At 42.0% G+C, this 23,627-nt stretch overlaps 1 protein-coding gene across 1 annotated transcript in view; it reads right to left on the bottom strand.

Annotated features, from left to right (window-relative positions):
• Lars1 (leucyl-tRNA synthetase 1) overlaps positions 1-23,627 on the bottom strand; it is a 63,212-nt gene that overhangs the window by 33,936 nt on the left and 5,649 nt on the right. The window contains exons 3-14 of the mRNA XM_021150615.3: positions 18,854-18,941; positions 16,631-16,711; positions 12,591-12,728; positions 11,232-11,393; positions 10,286-10,398; positions 9,464-9,527; positions 9,201-9,268; positions 8,420-8,645; positions 2,155-2,242; positions 1,999-2,075; positions 969-1,022; positions 71-211 (exon numbers count right to left, since the gene is read on the bottom strand). Of these exons, the coding sequence (XP_021006274.1) occupies positions 71-211; positions 969-1,022; positions 1,999-2,075; positions 2,155-2,242; positions 8,420-8,645; positions 9,201-9,268; positions 9,464-9,527; positions 10,286-10,398; positions 11,232-11,393; positions 12,591-12,728; positions 16,631-16,711; positions 18,854-18,941 (1,300 nt within the window). The remainder of the gene's footprint in view (positions 1-70; positions 212-968; positions 1,023-1,998; positions 2,076-2,154; positions 2,243-8,419; positions 8,646-9,200; positions 9,269-9,463; positions 9,528-10,285; positions 10,399-11,231; positions 11,394-12,590; positions 12,729-16,630; positions 16,712-18,853; positions 18,942-23,627) is intronic.

Here is a 23,627-nt window from a genome sequence, read left to right on the forward strand (position 1 = left end):
TAACACTAGAGCAAAGAGGTAACTCAGAGCATAGAGCTACAAATAAAAACAATAAAAACGTATGACTTACACCGTCATAAAATCCTCTTAGATACAATTTCTCCTTTGCTTCTGCAAGTTTTTCACGGTCATTCTGGCTCTGAATTTTCAGCTCATCACAAACAGTCACAGCAGGAAGATTTCCAATCCCTGGGATTTCCAGGACTGGCACCTGCAGAGAACACCAGAATGCATTCATGCTGAAAAGCAGACACAATCCGTGTGCACGTGATCCCTTTGCCACTGATGGTCTGCAAAGTCGCCTTGGCGGTGGCTCACAGACCAGCAGCCTGCAGAGGGATGTGTGCACGCCCCACCACAGGAACACACGTGCAGCGCCTGCTCTCACCCCACCACAGCTCACTGCATAACTAAGGGCACGCACTGAAGACTGTAAACTATTATTATGAATGGTTTCACGTCTATATAAACTCTTGAAGTCTTTCCCCTTGTGCTGAGGATCACACCCAGGGCATTGAGTGCCCAAGCTCCCTCTCCTTGACTGTTCATGAAAGTCATTTGCTAGAAGTCTTCTGACCCTTCTCCTGCGGGTACTAACAAGAAAACAACAAACACTAAGCAGCCTACAAGGCTACAAAATAAATATTCCTGAGTTGGGCGGTCTCCGCTGTTATCTTTACAATGCAGGGAATTACTCATACTAAGACAGTGTAGTATGAAACCAGAAGGACGAGACTAAAAAGCTGTTTGTTCCCAACTTCAGGTGGCAAATGGAAAGGAAATATGTACTGTTCATTTTTCTTTACTGTTATTTACAATAGGAAATTAACAAATTAAAGTATAAAAATTCCTTCTCTTATTTTAAAACTCTACCAATTATTTATTTTTGTTACAAGGAAACCATGAAAATGCCTCTTTTTTCCCCTCTGATAAAGATGTGTCAAGCCTGTAAACACTCACATACTCACCGGTTCAAACGGCAGGACCATGTCATCCCTAATTCCATACTTTGTTCGTAAGGCCTACAGAAAATTCGTAAGTTAACATTAATGTTCAATTTTGTTACTGGTACAATCAATAAGAAAAGCAAACTCAATGTTTGGGGTTTCTGGTTTTTTTCTGAGGCCAGACTTTACTCTGTAGCCTATGCTGGCCTTATACTTAAGCTCTTCCTGCCTCAGCCTCCCTCTTACCTGGCTCCAGCTTCTCTTCCATTATTTGTTCTCTCCATATAGAACAATGTTTAACTTTATCAGATATCTCATGAAGGGACTGTGACCTTTTAAAACTCCACAGTTTACTTTACTGTGAATGTCCTTCAGGCCTGCCCAATACTCTGACATTATGATAAAACCTGTTATCTATATAGTTCCTGATTAAGAACTAAGCAATCAACTTACAAAGAAAACTTGATGTTTTAAATTAGTTTATGACTGTTTTCATTGAGGCCACAGACAAGGTCACAAAACATGCCTTTAGAAACTGCAGTCATATGTAACAAGGCACACAGACATCAAGACAGCACTCGGGTTAAGGGTAATAATACTCTTGGCTGTAATGAAAATATGAATATAAATTAAAATGTTTTCCTGGGGCTGGGAGAATGACTCAGTGGGTGAGAGCACCCACTGCAGAAGCAGGAAGACCTGAGTTCAAATCCTCAGCACACATGTGAGAAGCCAGGCATTCTAGTCCTCTCGGACTTGCATGGTACCAACCTAGCTGCAGGTTCCGTGAGCGACCTGCTCAAGAGTAAAGTGACAGTGGTAGAACAGAACGCCAACTATGCCACTCTGTCCCCTGTGCAGCGGGTGTGCACGCTTACCACACACATAGCCTTCTCAAATCTGTCACAGACTTGTCCAACCCTGAAAACCAGGCTAGCAGTAACAGCCCAGAGACAAACATGGATGCTCTTAGCCTGGTCTCCTGGCTGCTTGGCAGTACCTCACTGATACCATGCTGAATTAGAAAACAAGGACATGAAAGGATACTTGCTTGCTTTTTCTTCAAGTCTCTGAGTGCCGCAAGATCATCCGGGGAATCAGAAGGGACGCTCGTGACCACCCCAGTGCCTTTTAAAGACAGAGCGAAATTAACTAATAATACAATCAGAATGCTATTAGCAAAACATTCTAACAGCAAAGTCCGTACCTTTATCCTCTTTAATGGTCAGCATAGGGAGAACGTAGACCACCTTATAGCACGTCAGGGGTGCAGAAAGTGAAGCCCCAAGGATTTCCTGCATAAAGAGCAGCAAAACGGTGAAGAAACGCAGCTGCAGTGATGAAAAGTTAAAATCATATTCAAACTCTAAGGCCGAGAAGCTCCTGCTGGAAAGTGTATGGGTCAGCTCCCCAGATCGGCATCTGCACAGAGCAGTTGCTGCAGTTAATGGCATAGTGAAAACCCAGTGGCTTTAGATGCTCTCACAACAAAACTGGAAAGCCGGTGAGGGACTGTCTGTTAATTAGCTTTACTTGGCTATTCTACCATGTGTTCATATTTTAAATCATCACGCTGTTCACCGTAAGTGTACACAATTTCTCCACTAAGTAAACAGTATAAAAGTAAAGAAAAGCCGGGCGTGGTGGCGCACGCCTTTAATCCCAGCACTCGGGAGGCAGAGGCAGGCGGATTTCTGAGTTCGAGGCCAGCCTGGTCTACAAAGTGAGTTCCAGGACAGCCAGGGCTACACAGAGAAACCCTGTCTCGAAAAACCAAAAAAAAAAAAAAAAAAAAAGGAAAATCATTATTCTATGGTTTTAAATAAATGGTTAAAAGTAATCTGAAATGGTTATAATACCAAAGTTGACGATGTAATGGTAATCTTAGTATACTAACATATGCATTGCTTGTGACATTGTATTTCTTGAAGAAAAACAGTATCAAGACCCATAGCAAGAGCTACAAAATGTCCAAAACAGACTACCAAGATGGCTAAGCAGGTGAAGGTGCTTGCCACCAAGCCTAACAAACTTTCATTCAATTCCTAGGATCCATGTGGTAGGAAAGAAATGATTTCTAAAAGTTGTTCTCCATATACACTTCATGACACACCTGACATACACATGCACGTATGCACAAAATAAACAACATTACAAAAAGAAACCTACCAAACTCTACATTACTTGCACACAGTAAAACACTACAGTGGTGGTCACCTTACTAATGTCTGGCCCTTTAATACAGCTCTTCACACTATGATAGTGACCACCCCCCCAACCATAAAATTATTTCATTGATACTTCAGAACTGTAATTCTGCTACTGTTATGAACCATAAAGTAAAAATATCTGATATGTGACCCCCCCCCAAGGGGTCTCATCCTACAGGTTAACTGCTACACAAAACCACTGCTTTCAATAACCAAAGTATTAGGTGTGTGTGTGTGTGTATACCTTTGTAGAAACAGCAGTCATATAAGTACAATTTACATACCATGGCAGTTTTAAAGGCTAAAATTTAAAAAAAAAAAAACCTGTTCTAACACACACTGTGAGAAAGTGTGTACTGGCTGGTTCTGTATGTCAACTTGACACCAGCTGGAGTTATCACAGAGAAAGATGCCTCCCTTGGGGAAATGCCTCCATGAGATACAGCTGTAAGGTATTTTCTCAATTAGTGATGGGGGGTGGGGAGGAGCCTTGTGGGTGGTACCATCCCTGGACTGCAGTCTTGGGTTCTGTAAGAAAGCAAGCTGAGCAAGCCAGTAAGTAACATCCCTCCATTGCTTCTGCATCAGCTCCTGCTTCCTGACCTGCTTGAGTTCCAGCCCTGACTTCCTTTGGTGGTGAACAGCAGTGTAGAACTGTAAGCTGAATAAACCCTTTCCTCCCCAACTTGCTTCTTGGTCATGATGTTTTGTGCAGGAATAGAAACCCTGACTAAGTGCATTAAGAACAGGAAACAGGGCTGGAGAGATGACTCAGTGATTAAGATTGCTCTTCCGAAGGTACTGAGTTCAATTCCCAGCAACCACATGGTGGCTCACACCATCTGTAATGGAATCTGATATCCTCTTCTGATGTGTCATATACATAAAATAAATAAACAGCAGGGCGGTGGTGGCACACGCCTTTAATCTCAGGACTGGGGAGGCAGAGGCAGGTGGATTTCTGAGTTCGAGGCCAGCCTGGTCTACAAAGTGTGCTCCAGGATAGCCAGGGCTACACAGAGAATCGCTGTCTCGAAAAAAACTAAATAAATAAATAAATAAACAATTCTTAAAAAAAAAAAAAAAAACAGGAAACAGTACAGGTGTAGTCACACATGTGATGCCTTTAATCCCAGCACTCCAAGAAGTAGAGGCAGACAGATCTCCTTAAGTCTGAAGCCAGGCTGGTCTATACAGTGAGTTCCAGGAGCCCAGGCCTCTGTAAAGAGACCCTGTCTTAAAAAATAAACAAAACAAAAAAGAACAGCAAACAATTGGTCCTGTAACCATATGAAACTTACTGAACCACAAACAAGCAAACAAACAAACAAAAATCCATGAAAGTAGAAGGATTAGGAAGGGAATCATTGAGAATGGGGGTGGGAGACAGAGGGTAATGCAGGGGCAGTTAAAATGATTGAAATACATTATGTACATGGATAAAAATGACATAATGAAGCCGGACATGGTGGCGCAGGCCTTTAATCTCAGCACCTGGGATGCAGAGGCAGGTGGATTTCTTTTATTTTTTTTTTTTTTTTTTTTTTTTTTTTTTTGGTTTTTCGAGACAGGGTTTCTCTGTGTAGCCCTGGCTGTCCTGGAACTCACTTTGTAGACCAGGCTGGCCTCGAACTCAGAAATCCGCCTGCCTCTGCCTCCCGAGTGCTGGGATTAAAGGCGTGCGCCACCACGCCCGGCTTGGCAGGTGGATTTCTGAGTTCGAGGCCAACCTGGTCTACAGAGTGAGTTCCAGGACAGCCAGGACTACACAGAGAAACCTTGTCTCGGAAAAGCCAAAAAAAAGACATAATGAAGCCTACTTTATGTATAACTAAAATATGCTAATTTTAAAACGATAGCAACAACCCCACTGGTACAGCCTGTAATTCCACTTGCTCAGAAGACTGAGGCACAAGGATCACAACTTCAAGGAAATCGGAACATACAGTAAGTTCAAAGCCAGCCTGGGGAATTTAGTGAAAGCATGTTTCAAAGCACGAGGGCAAAGCAGTGACTGAGCACCTGTGGGCACAGCTCAGGGATGAAACACCTGTGGGCATAGCTCAGTGATGGAACACCTGTGGGCACAGCTCAGAAATAGAACACCTATGGGCATAGCTCAGTGACTGAGCTCCTGTGGGGCACAGCTTAGGGATGCAACACCTGTGGGGCATAGCTCAGTTACTGAGTACCTGTGGGGCACAGCTTAGGGATGGAACACATGCTAAACATGATCAAGGACCTATGGTCAGTCCCTAATACTAAAGGGACAGAAAGGAAAAAGCAGGTGGGCCATAAGCTGGCTCTGGAAAAAAGTTTTTGTACTTCAAGCCTTCCAAGCCGAGTGGTAGAAGGAGAGAACAGACTCCTGAAAGCTGTCCTGTAATAACTACACATGAGCTATGACACACACACAAGTAATAAATTAAAACTAAAAATAGACGGGGCCTAGCAAACACATAAGTGGATGCTCACAGTCAGCTATTGGATGGATCACAGGGCCCCCAATGGAGGAGCTAGAGAAAGTACCCAAGGAGCTAAAGGGATCTGCAAACCTATAGGTGCAACAACATTATGAACTAACCAGTACCCCAGAGCTCTTGACTCTAGCTGCATCCATCACTGGAAAGAGAGGCCCATTGGACACGCAAACTTTATATGCCCCAGTACAGGGGAACGCCAGGGCCAAAAAGTGGGAATGGGTGGGTAGGGGAGTGGGGGAGAGGGTATGGGGGACTTTTGGGATAATTGAGGAAAATACGTAATAAAAAAAAAGGAATAAATAAATAAATAAATAAATCCAGGCTTTAAAAAAAAAAAAAAAAACTAAAAATAGAAAGAACAGCCGGGCGTGGTGGCGCACGCCTTTAATCCCAGCACTCGGGAGGCAGAGGCAGGCGGATTTCTGAGTTCGAGGCCAGCCTGGTCTATAGAGTGAGTTCCAGAACAGCCTGGGCTACACAGCGAAACCCTGTCTTGAAAAAAGAAGAAAAAAAAAAATAGAAAGAACAGGAAACATTGTACTGTTAACTGTTTTTAAGAACTCAGACAGGGCTGTAGAGATGGCTCAGCGGGTAAGAGCACTGACTACTCTTCCGAAGGTCCTGAGTTCAAATCCCAGCAGCCACATGGTGGCTCACAACCACTCACAATGAGATCTGATGCCCTCCTCTGGTGTGTCTAAAGACAGCTACAGTGTACTTACATATAATAATAAATAAATCTTTAAAAAAAAAAAAAGAACTCAGACAAGGGCTGGAAAGATAGCTCAGTGGTTAAGAGCACTGACTTTAAGAGGTCCTGAGTTCAATTCCCAGCAACCACATGGTAGCTTGCAACCATCTGTAACGACTCTGGTGTATCTGAAGACAGCTATAGTGTACTTATATACATTACATAAATAAAATTTTTTTTAAAAAGTGCTGACCTTAGATGAATTTTAAAAAAGAAACAAAAACAAAAGGAACTCAGACAAAACAAAAACTTATTCTAGAATTTAAAGAAAAACCATTCAAACTTTCATCTATAATAGCCAATCAGTGGACTCTTGTGTAGTTATCAGCAACCACAATGAAACTGTCTGGTACTGACTGTCAGGAGACAGTAAAGTAACAGAAAGCGAGGCACAGCACACTGTCTGTTAACTATCTGCCTGTAATGTACGCTAAACTGTGAAATATTTCTGAAGAACACAGGACACAGACACCTTTGACTACATCTGGAAAGGAAAATATATAAGCATGATTATTGTCTACTTCCCCTGATGACGCTGAGGACTAACAGCAGGCCTCACAACACCAGCAAGCTCTCTACTGAGTACACCCAGCCTTAAAAATGGACGTTCTTTTTTTTTCTCTTTCTTTCTTCTTCTTCTTTTTCTTTCTTTTTTTTTTTTTTTTTTTTTTTTTTTTTTTTTTTTTTGGTTTTTCGAGACAGGGTTTCTCTGAATAGCCCTGGCTGTCCTGGAACTCACTTTGTAGACCAGGCTGGCCTTGAACTCAGAAATCCGCCTGCCTCTGCCTCCCAAGTGCTGGGATTAAAGGTGTGCGCCACCACCCTCGGCTCTTTTTTTGTTTTTGTTTTTGAGACAAGGTTTCTCTGTGTAATACCACTAGGCTGTCTGGAACTCGTTCTGTAGACCAGATTGGCCTCGAACTCACAGAGATCCATGTTCCTCTGCTCACCAAGTGCTAGGATCAAAGGCATGCACAACCATGCCTGGCCATCTTTTGACTTCTGAATCCTGTGAAAGTTTACAAAGTATGAGGTGAGCACAGTGGCTACAATCCCAGGACTTGGCAGGCAGAGGCAGAAGAACTGCCACAAGTTCAAGACCAGGTCAGGCTACCAATAAGATGTCTAATACAACCAAAGAGAAAACGAAATGGCTAGGGCTACAGCCCAGCTGGTACGGGGTTTGCCCAGCACGTAGGAAACCCTTCAATCTGCGCCATCATATAACACCAAGTGTCACAGCACATGCCTGTAATTCCAGCACTCAGGAGGCAGACAGGACATTTAAAGTCATCACTGGCTATGTAGCAACCTTAATGATAGCCTGGGCTACATAAGAGCCTTTCTCAAAAAAAAAAAAAACAACAACAACAAAACTACAACATAAATAAAAAATAAAACTCAACTAAAAGCAAGACAGTAGTCTATCACATTTTTCCTGTAAAGGTTATGTATAAGGAAGCAAGGACATCATTTACTAAATAGGAGAAAAGCCGTTCTCATTCTAATCTCAGGAAATGGGCAATGTTTTCAAAACCATTATTCTCCCGGAGCTAGTAGCCCAAGGAAGAACTAGGTATTTCTCAATCAAATACTTACTAAGTTGAAACAAACTCCAAAAACACGACTTTAGGGATCATGCAGTTACTACTATACAGTAAAGAAAAAGGCACACAAACAGAATGCTGGGGTTGGCTGGACACACACAATGGTTCCATTATGTCAAGCTCAACTACAGCGCTTAGCAGGGATGAAGAGGGGCAGAGGCCCCTTTGGCCCCTTTGGAGGGTGAGGATTCAGCATGGCAGAGCCTTCGAGAGAACACTAGGACAGCTAGCTCTATGCCTTGACTTGGGTGGGGCTTGCTGAAGCCAAGACACATGTAATAAGTCAACAAAGCACAAATGCCCTGCACACATGCCCTCACGGATAGTCTAAACACCAAGGTTTTGATGTTTCTCCAAGCTTCACTGGTAACTCTTCCCCCTAAGTGTACAATGAAAACAGAGAGTATGCTCCCCAACTCACCTCTCCCATTAACTCCTTCACAACCGGCACCACTCCGTTGTGCTTGGTGAAGCCTTGGTATGACATATTCCTGGCTGCTCTCTGGGTACAGATGAATATGTCTCCATTTGCTGTCTCAAACCCAATGTATTTCATATCAGGCCGAACCCAACAATTTGTCTGCCCAAACATAGTCTCAGGTCTGAGTGTAGCAGCTACTAGGAAGATATTTTTCCCTTTCAGGCCGCTAAGGAAAAAACAAAAAACAAAAAAACCACATATTTATATTAAAAATGAGGATTCTCTCATAGTTACCTGATTGTTCAAATGATAAATCAACCCAGACATAGTAGCATCTGTAATCTCGGTACCCAGAAGGCTGAGGTAAGAGCACTAGGCTGCAAAGCAAAACCCAGCCCCCAAAATAATAATAATAATAATAATTTTTAGGGCTGGCGAGATGGCTCAGCGGGTAAGAGCACTGACTGCTCTTTTAAAGGTCCTGAGTTCAAATCCCAGCAACCACATGGTGGCTCACAACCACCCATAAGGAGATCTGACGTCCTCTTCTGGTGTGTCTGAAGACAGCACCAGTGTACTTATTTATAATAATAAATAAATCTTTGGGTAAGAGCAAGCGGGGCCTACCGGAGCGAGCAGAGGTCCTAAATTCAATTCCCAACAACTACTTGAAGGCTCACAACCATGTGTACAGCTACAGTGTACTCATATATATAAAATAAATAAATAAATCTTTAAAAATATTTAAAATAACAATAATAATAATTTTTAACAAACCTACCTTAATTTTGATGGATATGGTTCAAGCACCTTCAGTTTGACCAGAGTATATTCCTGAGGTCCAACACCCTAAACAAATAAACAAGACAAAGGTCTAAGGGAATAGATATGGATTTAACCTGCTAGCCATGGAGGGATCTGCCTGTAATTTCTGACATAGACTCTGGCATACAGGAATTAACTCTTCCTCTACTAACTAGAGTACTCTTGGTGTGGCCTCACTAAAGAGTATTAGAGTAACTATTTGGTGTCCAAGATAATCACCTCTCCAGTTTGTCTGTCATGATCCATGCAAGGCTGTCCATCTTTTGGGGAATAAATAGTGTACCTAAAAAAAAAAAAAAAAAAAAAAAAAAAAAAAAAAAAAAAGAGCAATAAGCAGTAAATACCATCATATTATACAAGTTACTCTGCAATTTGTCAATCAATGTCAATAATACCATACAAGTGTGAGTTACGGCTAACGGAATCATCTGAGCCAGTGCCGAAATCTTCTACTCAAGCTTTGATGAGTGGGTCTGTAAGCATAGCTATTAATGTCTCCACCTTCAGGAAAGGGAGCACCACTGAAGGCTACGGACTAACCTTAGCCCTCTGTCATGAAACAAAGCCATAAGATCAAGTCACATACGAGTGTAAGTCACTTTTACTTGATCTACACATAGAAGTATAAGCCAAAACACAAATGAAATAATGTTGCTAGTGGTTTGCTAGGAATACTGAACAGAATCATCCCATTCTCTCTGTTCTAATTGCTGAAAATTAAATAAATAAATAAATAGTAAAAACCTCAAGAGCAATTAAGACCCTGACCAGTAGGAACCTGAAAATGTAGCTCAGTGACAAAATACCTGTTAAGGAGGTACAGGGTCCTAAATTCAACACAAAAAATATGAAAATAAAAAAAATAAGACACTGGCAAGAATAAAGAAAAGATACAACAAAACAAGAAGAGAGTGATGAAAAAGAGAAAAGAGATAAGGCAGGCATACAGATGACAGATGGGTAGACACAGGACACATGTACTGAACTGTAATGCAGGAATTATGATTTTTAGTTTATTATACTGAAAGAAAACGAACTCACCGCTTCCCAAATTTAATCTTATTTCTTTCTCTTAAAGTTAAAAACTGCCACCTGACAAAGGAATCATAGTAAGGATTCACGTCCGTGGTGATGAAGGAGCGCCGCCAGTCTACCTAGAGGGAGAGCAGGAGAAGATAATTCTTTTTTATTTTATGTATATAAGTACACTGTCGCTCTCTTCAGACACACCACTAGAGGGCATGAGATCCCATTACAAATGGTTGTGAGCCACCATGTGGTTGCTGGGAATTGAACTCAGGCCCTCTGGAAAAGCAGTCAGTGCTCTTAACCCCTGAGCCATCTCTCCAGCCCAAAAAGATAATTCTTATAAACAAGGATTCTTATGAGTCAGGTGTTTATCTTCCTACTCTTTACTCCAACTTAAAACTAGATTGTGTATTTAAAAATTTCCAGTTCCATATATAAATCATTAAAATATTTTGTTTAATTGACAAGTACACATACCTGCTGGGTGGTGGCACACACCTTTAATCCCCACACTCAGGAGGCAGAGGCAAGAGGATCTCTGAGTTTGAGGTCAGCCTGTTCTGCAGAGTTTCAAGTCAGCTAGGGATACAGAGAAAAACTGTCTAGAAAAACAAAAACCAAAATAAAACCACTCTTACATATTAACTAACATGTAAGATTTATAATAAATTTAAAAGGAATAATTAAGTAATAGTCAACAAACTCAAGTTAAACACTGGTATCTTCATATTCTTTAAACAAAATCCCTTTCTACCATTTGCTAATAAATTTATTCTGATAAGACAGATATTGAAGGTTTTTTTTCTTTACATTAAGTCCCAGTAGTTGCCAATCTAATTCAAATTACTGGTGACATTCTGCCAGAATATATTATTGTAAATTTAAGCTTTCCATATATTTTTAAATGATACCAAAATAAATGCCTTTTACTTTTCTTTAACCGCAGGTGATGGCATACCTTCAAACCTATAGTCTTCAGATCCTGAACAGCCAGTGGTGGGAAATAATCAAGCCAGTGTTCTGCTTCAGAAAACTTCACTATGTCTTCATCAGAGAGCCCAAGGGATTTCATAATGTCCCACTGGTACTTAGAAGATCCTGCTTTGGCAGCAGCTTTGCTCTGAAAACAAACACAAACTCTGTTAAAGCATGCCCAACCACTGTTCAGCATCCCAGGACTACAGTAATTGTAATTTAGTAATCCCATTTGGTAGGTAATTCTGTTTGTTTCTTTTTAAGAAAGGGTCTCACTGTGTAGCCCTTGTACACACACACACACACACCCACACACACACACAATTTCTAATTCAAATAAGAAGGGTAGAGATAGCGCAGCAACTCAGAGTGCATACTACTGTTGCAGAGGATACACATTTGATTCCCTGCAACCATGTCAGGCTGTTCACAACTGCCTGTAACTCCAGTTCCAGGGGATTCAACACCTTCTTCCAGACTCTGTAAGCATCTGCATATACCATACCACATAAAGACACACACACTTACACATAAATAAAACTAAATCTTTAAAAAAAATAAAGTCCTCTTCTTAAAAAAACCTTCAGATGAACTCTCAGTTTACTATCCAGCACTGCATTAATGCTAGCTGCTTGGAAGAACGGCTATATCATAGGTACAGAAGAGCAACATGAGGGGAGGTGGGCAAAGGTTATGCTGGAACTCTACGCGGTCTTGAAACTCAATATATAATTAGAGTGAAAACAATAAAGCCGGATGAATTTTGAGTTTTTTAAAAAATGGATATTGTATATAGGTGTTTTACCTGCATGGATGTCTGTGTATTGTGTGCATGCAGGTACCCAGAAGCAAAAAAAAGAGGGGATCAGGGACTAGAGTTATGGTGATCATAAGCCACCATGAGGGAACCGGGAATAGAACATGGATCCTTTGATTTAGTGTAGTTTTCATCTTTGTGGGTACATGTATGACGCATGTTTGTGTGCCTCCTCATCAGTATCTTTGGTGTACCCACGGAAGCCAGGACAACCTCTAGAAGCATCTCTAGCCTTCCAGCTTGCTTGAGACGGGGTCTGCTTGTTGTTCGATGATGTGACTCCAGAGTACCTGTCCCACAGCTTCTAAGGATTCTTCTGTCTCTCTCTCCCAGAGAACCAATGGACTGCTGGGAGGAAGATCTTTACCCACTGAACCATCTAAACAGCCCTGATTCAATACTGTCTCTAAATTACCAAGTACATCTCATGTGTCAGGTACAGTGTCATGTTGGTTATGTACAAATAAACCAAACAATGAAAACATCAGCTCAGCCGAGATAGCCGAAACATAATGACCAGCAGACCTTTTTCCCTTTGGCTTTATCCCTCACTACTATATCTCCAGGTTTAGCGCTGCTTTCTTCCTCTTCCTCTTCTTCCTCGGGGAAATCAGGAGGGCAGCCATACAGCTCTATTTCTCTTTTCAGCTTGTCAGCGCATGCCTGTACCGAGACATCAGGGAGAGCCAAGTTCAGAACTCAAGGAGATAATGCTGTTTCCAAGGCCAACTAAAATCGGCTTTCTGAAATGCTGTGCAGCATATGTATAGACATACATATCATTAAATACAGTATCACTGTAGGAAAGATGTAAATCACACACCTCAAAATCCACTGGTATAGTTTGCATTTTATTCACTATCTACAGTGGGAGCAGGGAGGGGAGGTAAAGGATGTGGAACAATCAGAGGGCGGACTGGGGAGGGGGGTGATAAAGGCTGGACTAAAAGACTGAAAAAATAAAGATTAAAAAAAGTAAAAAAAAAAAAAAGGGGGGGAGTTTGAGGAAAATACGTAATAAAAAATATTAAAAATTTTTAAAAAAGGGGGGTATAGGGGACTTTTGAAAGGTAAATGAAGAAAATACCTACTAAAAAATTGGGGAAAAAAAAGTAGAAAAAAACAAGAACTAGAGAGATGGCTCAGTGCTTAAGAGCACTAACTGTTCTTCCGAAGGTCCTGAGTTCAAATCCTAGCAACTACATGGTGGCTCACAACCATCTGTACAGCTACAGTGTACTCATATAAATTAAATAAATAAATAAATCTTTAAAAAAGAAAAAAAGAAAAAAGAAAAAAAATATCTACAGTACTCAATGAAGTATACTGATACACTGAACAGCAGAAACGCAAAGACACATAAAACACAATCATTATAGGGTAACAATACTAGTAACAGTTTCTCACTTTAAAGATTACTTTCTTTGTGGTGGAAGGTAAATGCTTACCCAGAGCTAGCATAATAGAAATTAGCTATGAGGATCCCTGCTACGTAGACAGGACACACAGTAAGAGAACAGACACTGACATGAAGTGATGTATCTAAGGGTATAAGCTAAGAAGCTACAGAACTGTGCTATCCACCATAGCTCTTCCCAGTTATATTATGAGTTCACTTCCAAAACAGAAAAACCATCGAAAAGACAGGACTGAAATTTTGAGAGTAAGGAAGAGCTCTCACATCCAGAAGAGTGTCAGTCCATAAGCAAGATACAACTAGAAAGGTATTATCTGAACTGAACCTAGTGGGGCACATAACAGCTGTTCTGGGGGCTGAGGCAGGGGGATTGCAAGCTCAAGGCCATCCTGGGCAATTTAACAATACTGTCTCAACATAAAAATTAAACAGAGGGCTGGAGAGATGGCTCAGTGGTTAAGAGCACCGACTGCTCTTCTGAAGGTCCTGAGTTCAAATCCCGGCAACCACATGGTGGCTCACAACCATCCATAATGAAATCTGATGCCCTCTTCTGGTACATCTGAAGACTGCTACAGTGTACTTAGATAGAATAATAAATAAATCTTTTAAAAAATTAAATAGAAAGAAATATGAATGTAATCGAGGTATGGAGACTACTTACTTGTAAAATAAGACCCTGCCTCAAAATCCAGTACTGAAAGGAACGAGTCACTACCATTGGTGTGAAGGTGTGACCCAGTGTTAGAGAACAAATACTGGATTCAGCTCCCCATACCACACACATATACAAAATAAATAAATAAATAAATAAATAAATAAATAAATCATTTTGCAGACACAAATACAGTAATTAAAGTAAGCCAGGATCATCAAAAGATGTTCAAACCACAGGTTACTGAATACTAGGGCATCCAGAAGTTCACAATTATAGTCCCATTGTCCCCCAAAACTTTTTTTTCCATGATAGGGTTTCTCTGTGTAGCCCTGGCAATCTTGCAACTCATTCTGTAGACCAGGCTGGCCTCGGACTCAGAGATTCACCTGCCTCTGCCTCCCGAGTACTAAAATAAAAGCGTACACCACCATCTCATGGCTAGGCTACTTTTAAATTACAAAAGAAGATGCCCTTAGAATGAGGAACTCTGTCACATGTTTTAATATTACTATTAATATTTAATATTACTAAAATGGACAGGCTGCCATTGTGTGCTTTCTGATGTGACACAGTGGGAAGTTTATGCCGTCTATGTAGTATCTTTTCAAAGTATCTAATCCAACTGAAAAGTCTAAAGCCCAACCCACAAAAAAAACTAAAAATGCAGCCATCCTGAGATGACCAAAGAAATCTAACAACAGAGTAGAAGGTGACATATCACATCATGCTAAGTCAAAAGGAGATGACATGACTGCAGTGATGCACAGAGTGACCTTGCTCTCCAGAGGGGGACACACTACAAGACAGATGCATGCTATAAGGGAAAGAAAGATGCATGCTACAAGTGAGATCCAGACTATGGGAAAGAGATGCACATTACAAACAAAGAAAGGCAGCAGACTGTAAGTATTATGTATTCCCGTGCCATTCTTTCACCTCTCTGCAAGTCGGACATCTGCCAAAACAACAGGCTAGGGAATAAGAAGTTCCTGGGCTGGGGTACAGCTTGGGCATCACAGTGCTCACCTCAGCCACTCAGCCCTGGGTTCTACAACCCCGCACCACATATGCAAGGCATGACGGTGCCACCTGTATTTCCAGCCCTTAGGAGACAGAGGCAGGTCATCCACGCTACACAGCAAGTTCAAGGCTACATGAGAAATTGTCAACTTAGCAAAAAAAAAAAAAAAAAAAAAAAATCCTAATTCTATTACTTTTAAAATTGTTTTCAGCCAGTTGTGATTACTCCTGCCTTTAATCTCAACACTCAGAAGGCAGAGGAAGGAGGAGCTCTGTGAGTTCAGGCTAGCCCTGGTCTACATGAGTTCCAGAACAGCCATAGCCTACAAAGTGTCTTTGTAGGTATTTGTCTCAAAAAAAGAGAAAAGAATCTTTTAAATTCTAGTTTTCTGATCCATTTTCCGTTGGGAATTACCTCTAAAATAAGCTTTTGTTTTGTTTTGTTTTGATTTTTGTTTTTGAGAGAGGGTCTCACTATGTAGATCTGGCTGGCCTGGAACTCACTATGTAGAGACCAGGCTACTGCAAACTCAGATCAGCTGGCCTCTGCCTCCTGAGTGCTAGGATTGGTTTTTTTGAGACAGGGTATCACTGTGGACCTGGCTGGCCTGAAAGTCTCTGTGTAGATCATGCTGACCTCAAACTCATAAGACATCCACCGGCATCTGCCTCCCAAGTGCTGCAATTAAAGGTGTGCATGGCCATGCACCAGCAACAAAAGAAGATACAAACTTGCAAAATTGGTCACAATATGATATATATTATCTTGTCGTTCTGTGTGTACAAATGTATACATCACTGTACATGTTACTTGTTAAAAGTAATTACCCAATTCCAACAGATATGAAAGTATAAATTACTCAAAACACATCGAAAAACAAACAGAAATCTCTTGTGCATTTCTGTGTTCTGTGTGCTTTTCCTTCTCGCTGAGACAGGCTCACACAGTGTGGTTCGGATTGGCCTTAAACCCTCAGTGTCCTTTTGTGTCAACCTCCAGAGGAGCACACCTGCCTTGCCTAATGTATACTTTTACTTAAGCTCTTCTTCAGGTAGTGTGTATGGACACATGCATGAGCACATGTGTGGACAACCCCAGGTCGGTCCTGGGCCTCCATCTTGAGATAAGCTTTCTTATTGACTGCTCCACATGCCAGGCTAACTGACCCCGAGCTTCTGGCGATTTTGTGCTCCCATGCCCTGGAAGAGGCACAGTGAACTTAGTATACGTTTGCATGTTCCGCTTTTAGGTGGATTCTGGGCCTCCAAACTTAGGCCTTCAGGCTTGCTTGGCAAGTGCTTTACCCATCAAGCCACCTCACTGGCCCTTCTGATGTTTTTGTAATTAATTTCCACTATAACAAATTCAACTCATTTGGTATAATGTGAAAATCCAATTCGAAGACTAAGGATCTGGCATTACTGTTACTCTAAGCTAAAGAGAAGAACCAGCCCTCTATGCAATCTTACCTTAATAGGCATACCGGTACAGTGTAACCCAAAGGGAAACAGACAGCTTTTTCCTTTTAATCTCTGGTATCCTACTGCAAACTGCAGGAAGGAAGTCAAATCTCAGTGATAGACATAAATGGTAGATGTACACAAAATGCTAACTTTAACAGCAGCACTATTTCTCTCTTCCCAGCTTTAGAACACCAGACATTCCGTCACTGAACAACTCTAGTGCACTATCCTTTTAATGTTTTCCACCAACACACAAATTTTGAACATGCACACGTCTAGACCACTGAACGAATATACATATGGTATGCAACCAAAACCATAAAAATTCAACTACCAAAATTACTCTTTAAAAGTAAGAATTTGGGGCTGGTGAAATGGCTCAGTGGGTAAGAGCACCCGACTGCTCTTCCAAAGGTCCAGAGTTCAAATCCCAGCAACCACATGGTGGCTCACAACCATCCGCAACGAGATCTGGCGCCCTCTTCTGGAATGTCTGAAGACAGCTACAGTGTACTTACATATAATAAATAAATAAATCTTTAAAAAAAAAAAAAAAAGAATTTGCTAGTGTATGTAATGATGTCAGCGTTTGGAGGCTGATTATGGGATGGATCCCCGGATATGGCAGTCTCTAGATGGTCCATCCTTTCATCTCAGTTCCAAACTGTGTCTCTGTAACTCCTTCCATGGGTGTTTTGTTCCAAATTCTAAGAAGGGACAAAGTATCCACACTTGGTCTTCGTTCTTCTTGAGTTTCATGTGTTTAGCAAATTGTGTCTTATATCTTGGGCTAATATCCACTTATCAGTGAGTACATCTCATGTGAGTTCTTTTGTGATTGGGTTACCTCACTCAGGATGATGCCCTCCAGGTCCATCCATTTGCCTAGGAAATTCACAAATTCATTCTTTTTAATAGCGGAGTAGTACTCCATTGTGTAAATGTACCACATTTTCTGTATCCATTCCTCTGTTGAGGGGCATCTGGGTTCTTTCCAGCTTCTGGCTATTATAAATAAGGCTGCTATGAACATAGTGGAGCATGTGTCCTTCTTACCGGTTGGAACATCTTCTGGATATATGCCAAGGAGAGGTATTGTGGGATCCTCCAGTAGTACTATGTCCAATTTTCTGAGGAACAGCCAGACTGATTTCCAGAGTGGTTGTACAAGCTTGCAATCCCACCAACAATGGAGGAGTGTTCCTCTTTCTCCACATCCTCGCCAGCATCTGCTGTCACGTGAATTTTTGATCTTAGCCATTCTGACTGGTGTGAGGTGGAATCTCAGGGTTGTTTTGATTTGCATTTCCCTGATGATTAAGGATGTTGAACATTTTTTCAGGTGCTTCTCTGCCATTCGGTATTCCTCAGGTGAGAATTCTTTGTTTAGCTCTGAGCCCCATTTTTTAATGGGGTCATTTGATTTTCTGGAGTCCACCTTCTTGAGTTCTTTATATATATTGGATATTAGTCCCCTATCTGATTTAGGATAGGTAAAGATCCTTTCCCAATCTGTTGGTGGCCTTTTTGTCTTATTGACGGTGTCTTTTGCCTTGCAGAAGCTTTGCAATTTTATGAGGTCCCATTTGTCGATTCTCGATCTTACAGCACAAGCCATTGCTGTTCTATTCAGGAATTTTTCCCCTGTACCCATATCTTCCAGGCTTTTCCCTACTTTCTCCTTGCTGACACCATTGCATACACTAGCAAGATTTTGCTGAAAGGACCCAGATATAGCTGTCTCTTGTGAGGCTATGCCAGGGCCCAGCAAACACAGAAGTGGATGCTCACAGTCAGCTATTGGATAGATCACAGGGCCCCCAATGGAGGAGTTAGATAAAGTACCCAAGGAGCTAAAGGGATCTGCAACCCTATAGGTGGAACAACAATATGAACTAACCAGTACCCCCAGAGCTCATGTCTCTAGCTGCATATGTATCAGAAGATGGCCAAGTCAGCCATCAGTGGAAAAAGAGGCCCATTGGTCGTGCAAACTTTATCTGCCTAAGTACAGGGGAACGCCAGGGCCAAGAAGTGGGAGGGGGGGGAGCGGGGAGGGGAAATTTTGGGATAGCATTGGAAATGTAAATGAAGTAAATACCTAACTAAAAAAAAAAGTAAGAATTTGAATTTAATAGGAAATAAATTCTATGCATTCTATACAGTTTTCTTCAACCTGGGATTTACTATAGATCTCCCGATCCCATCTTAGTAAACTTAGAGCTTTACCTCACACTTGGATAAGGAAAACGTGTGTCCCAAATGAAGGCGTCCATTCATGTATGGATATGGGAAGGTGACAAAGTATTTGCCCTTGCTGCAAAATAATCACGGAGAAAAGAGAACGTTACACTTCTTTCATTCTAGACGATGGGTGGAGAAGAGGCTTGGCTATGTAAGTACTCTGTTTAGAGGATGGTTACTTGAGGAGCTGGAGAGACGGCTCAGTGTGTAAGAGCAATTGCTGCTCTCATAAGAATACCCAGGTTGGGTTCTCAGCACACACACGACAGCTCACATTCACCTGTAAGTCTTCTGATCTCTGCTGGTACTGCACTCACTGGTACAGTTATAGGCGGGCAAAGCAACTCATAGACAGAATACAAAAAGAAAATCTTTTTAAAACCAAAGTAAAGTTTACCTGTCTTTTGACGGCAAGTTTAGGCTGGCCAGGGTGGCACATGCCTTTAATCCCACCACTCAGGAGTCAAAAGCAGGGATAGCTCTTGAGCCCAGCATGGCTCAAATAGAACATTCTGGGCTAAAGCTACAAAGTAAAACTGTCTCAAAAAAGATATTAAGTTTATAAACCTGGAATTAAAAGGTCTCCAACAATTCAAATAAGGTTGACTTTGAAAATATCATTTATTCATAAATGACTGTTTTATGTCTCAGACTATCTTCCTTTGTCACAAGAAGTATTTGTTACCTATGGATTTATATCACACAGCATAAATGGTGCATTTATAAGTGACAGAAAGCAAGGGCTAGAGATCTCTTATATAAACAGTGAGCTCCCAGGTCAGCCAGGGCTACATACTGATGCCTTGTTTTTTTTGTTAAAAAAAAAAAATTTAGCCGGGCGTGGTGGCTCACGCCTTTAATCCCAGCACTCGGGAGGCAGAGGCAGGCGGATTTCTGAGTTCGAGGCCAGCCTGGTCTACAAAGTGAGTTCCAGGACAGCCAGGGCTATACAGAGAAACCCTGTCTCGAAAAACCAAAAAAAAAAAAAAAAATTAAATAAATTTTCTTTTTCTTTTTTTTTTTTTTTTTTTAGTTTTTAGAGATAGGGTTTCTCTGTGTAGTCCTGGCTGTCCTGGAACTCACTCTGTAGACCTGGCTGGCCTTGAACTCAGAAATCCGCCTACCTCCCAAGTGCTGGGATTAAAGGCGTGCGCCACCATCGCCCAGCCTAAATAAATGTTCGTGTTATTATGGTGTGTAACATAACTGAGCACTTACAAATGCACCCTCCAAGTAATAACTCAGTGATGGCACCATGTGTGCTCTCTCCTCCCCACAAGGGAAAAACCGGCAACCTCTAGTTGGGTTTAGGTCATTCTCTTCTTTTTCCATAGTTTACAAATATGCATATGATCTTCGACAATGTATCACTCAGTGTGGCTCACTCGTGAATTTTACATAAAGCATAGTATGCTTCATGAAGACTTTTACAATTTCCTCTTCACAATATTAACCATTTTCTTCAACACTGCTGCATATCTCAACAGCATGTTCTTTTACTGAGCAAAGCATTATTGTGATTCATTTTTGATTACACTTCTTTAAAGTGGACTAAAATCCTAAAACCTAACAGCAGCTGCAATGAGCAGTAGGTTAAGGTTTAACAACAGATAACACAGGCCAGCAAGTCTATCATACTCAGGCACTCCATTAGAGTACAGCTAAGTAGTAAGTCAAGAGGATGGATTTTAGAATTAGTCAGCCCTAAAAGCAGTCTACAATCTCACTGTGATTTCATCAGGTATCAGAAACTAAGCTGGGCTTGCCTGGTTCACACTTAGAAGGGCCGAGCCAGGTGTGGAGGCCATGCCTTTAATTCCGGCACTGGGAAGGCAGAGCCAGCATGATCTCTACACAGCAAGTTCCAAAACATCCAGAGCTACATAATAGAGAGACCCTGTCTTAAAAACAAACAACGCCCAGCACTTGGGAGACAGAGGCAGGTGGATTTCTGAGTTCGAGGCCAGCCTGGTCTACAGAGTGAGTTCCAGGACAGCCAGGGCTACACAGAGAAACCCTGTCTCGAAAAACCAAAAAAAAAAAAAAAAACAAACAAACAACGCTGGAGAGATGGCTCAGTGGTTAAGAGCACTGACTGCTCTTCCAAAGGTCCTGAGTTCAATTCCCAGCAACTACATGGTGGCTCCAACCATCTGTAATGGAATCTGATGCCCTCTTCTGGTGCATCTGAAGACAGCTACAGTGTGCTCACATATATAAAATAAATAAACCTTTAAAAAAAAAAAAAAGAAAAAACAAACAAAAAAGGTAGGGGGGAGTACAAAAGACTCGTAGCCTGTGAAGTCTTATCAACTTTGAGATATTTATTTAGCCTCTCTGTACCTGCTTCACCATATATAAAAATACATAGTTTAAAAACAAAACAAAACAAAAACATTGTTTATCACGTTAGGGATAACTTAGTAAAGTGCATTCCCAGGGGACCCAAAGCCCTGGGTCTAATCCTCAACATCACGTAGATTAAGCATGGTGACACATGCCTGTAATCCTAGATAGAGAAGATAGAGACAGATCAACTCGGGTCACTCTGTAATATAGGGCAAGTTTGAGGCCATCCTGACACAGCGTGAGACCTTGTTCCAAAACAAAACAAAACAGGGGAGGTGGGGAGACCCTCTAGAAAGACCCAGAGACCTGGGAGGTGAGAGACTCTTAGGACTCAAAGGGAGGAACCTTAGATGAAATGCCCGACAGTAGGGAAAGGGAACTCACTCGTAGAGTCTACCTCCAGTAGAAAGACAGGGCATCAAGTGAAGGCATGGGGTTGCCATTCCACAGTCAAAAACTCTGACCCATCCATCCCATAATAGCCTCCAAACGCAGACACCATCGCATATGCCAGCAAGATTTTGCTGAAAGGACCTTGATATAGCTGTCTCTTGTAAGACGATGCCAGTGCCTGGCAAACACAGAAGTGGATGCTCACAGTCAACTATTGGATGGATCACAAGGCCCCCAATGGAGGAGCTAGAGAAAGTACCCAAGGAGCTAAAGGGATCTGCAACCCTATAGGTGGAACAACAATATGAACTAGCCAGTACCCCCAGAGCTTGTGTCTCTAGCTGCATATGTAGCAGAAGATGGCCTAGTCGGCCATCATTGGGAAGAGAGGCCCCTTGGTCTTACAAACTTTATATGCCCCAGTACAGGGGAACACCAGGGCCAAGAAGTGGGAGTGGGTGGGTAGGGAAGTGGGTGGGGGAGGGTATGGGGGACTTTTGGGATAGCATTTTAGCATTTAAAATGTAAATGAAGAAAATACCTAATTAAAAAACATTAAAAAAAAAAAAAAAAAACCTCTGACCCAGAATTGTTCCTGTCTAAAAGAACTGCAAGGACAAAAACAGAGAAGAGAAGACTGAGGGAAAGGAGGTCTAGTGACTGGCCCAGCTCAAGGGGAGGCTCCAAGGCCTGACACTATTACTGAGGCTATGGTGTGCTCATAGACAGGAGCCTAGCATGGCTGTCCTCCAAGAGGCCCAACAAGCAGCTGACTGAGACAGATACAGACATTTAGACCCAACCAATGGACTGAAGTCAGGGACGCCTGTGGTTGAATTAGGGGAAGGCACCGGGGGTGGTGGCGCATGTCTTTAATCCCAGCACTCGGGAGGTAGAGGCAGGTGGATCTCTGAGTTCGAGGCCAGCCTGGTCTACAAAGTGAGTTCCAGGACAGCCAGGGCTAAGAAGAGGAGGAGAGCAACCCAGAGGAAGACCAGCAGTCTCAACTAACCCGAACCTCTGAGACCTCTCAGACACTGAGTCACCAACCAGGCAGCATACACTAGCTGATTTGAGTCCTGACACACAGCAGAGAACTGCCTGATTTGGCCTCAGTGAGAGAAGACACACCTAACCCTTGAGAGACTTGAGGCCCCAGGAAATGCAGATGCCTGGGGGGTGTGGGGGTGCGGACATCCTCTCAGAGACAGGAGGTAGGAGGAATGGGATAAGGAACTGTGGCAAGGGGGACTAGGAAGGAGGTAACGGCTGGACTATTAAAAAAAGAAAAAAATAGCGGGGCATGGTGGCGCACGCTTTTAATCCCAGCACTCGGGAGGCAGAGGCAGGTGGATTTCTGAGTTCGAGGCCAGCCTGGTCTACAAAGTGAGTTCCACGACAGCCAGGGATACACAGAGAAACCCTGTCTCAAAAAACCAAAAAAAAAAAAAAAATAGCCGGGCGTGGTGGCGCACGCCTTTAATCCCAGCACTCGGGAGGCAGAGGCAGGCGGATTTCTGAGTTCGAGGCCAGCCTGGTCTACAAAATGAGCTCCAGGACAGCCAGAGCTATAAAGAGAAACCCTGTCTCGAAAAACCAAAAAAAAAAAAAAAAAAAAAAAATAGAGGTAATAAAAAAAAAAAATTTTCACCTTAAAAAGTTGTTAAGCATATTTCTGGATTCGAGACCAGCCTGGTCTACAGAGTTCTAGGACAACCCGGATTACCCAGAGAAACTCTCTCTGCTTGAAAATCCAAATATAAAAAATAAAATAAAATAAAGGAACTGGAAAGGTTAAGAGCATCCGCTCAGTTCCCAGCACTCACATGGCAGTTGTTCACAACGTCCCAAGCGATCTGACACCCTCTTCTAGCCTCTATATGCCCACCCACATGGCGCATGGACAGACATGCTGGCAAAATTCCCATAAACACCCAGAAAAAATAATCATAAATAAACATAAAAAATTCTTAAGGTTCAATGAGAATAATATAGTCTTGCCTAGCACACAGAAAAT

The sequence above is a fragment of the Mus caroli genome, unplaced genomic scaffold (assembly GCF_978045245.1).
Source record: "Mus caroli unplaced genomic scaffold, Mus_caroli_1 scaffold_19, whole genome shotgun sequence".
Taxonomy (NCBI): domain Eukaryota; kingdom Metazoa; phylum Chordata; class Mammalia; order Rodentia; family Muridae; genus Mus; species Mus caroli.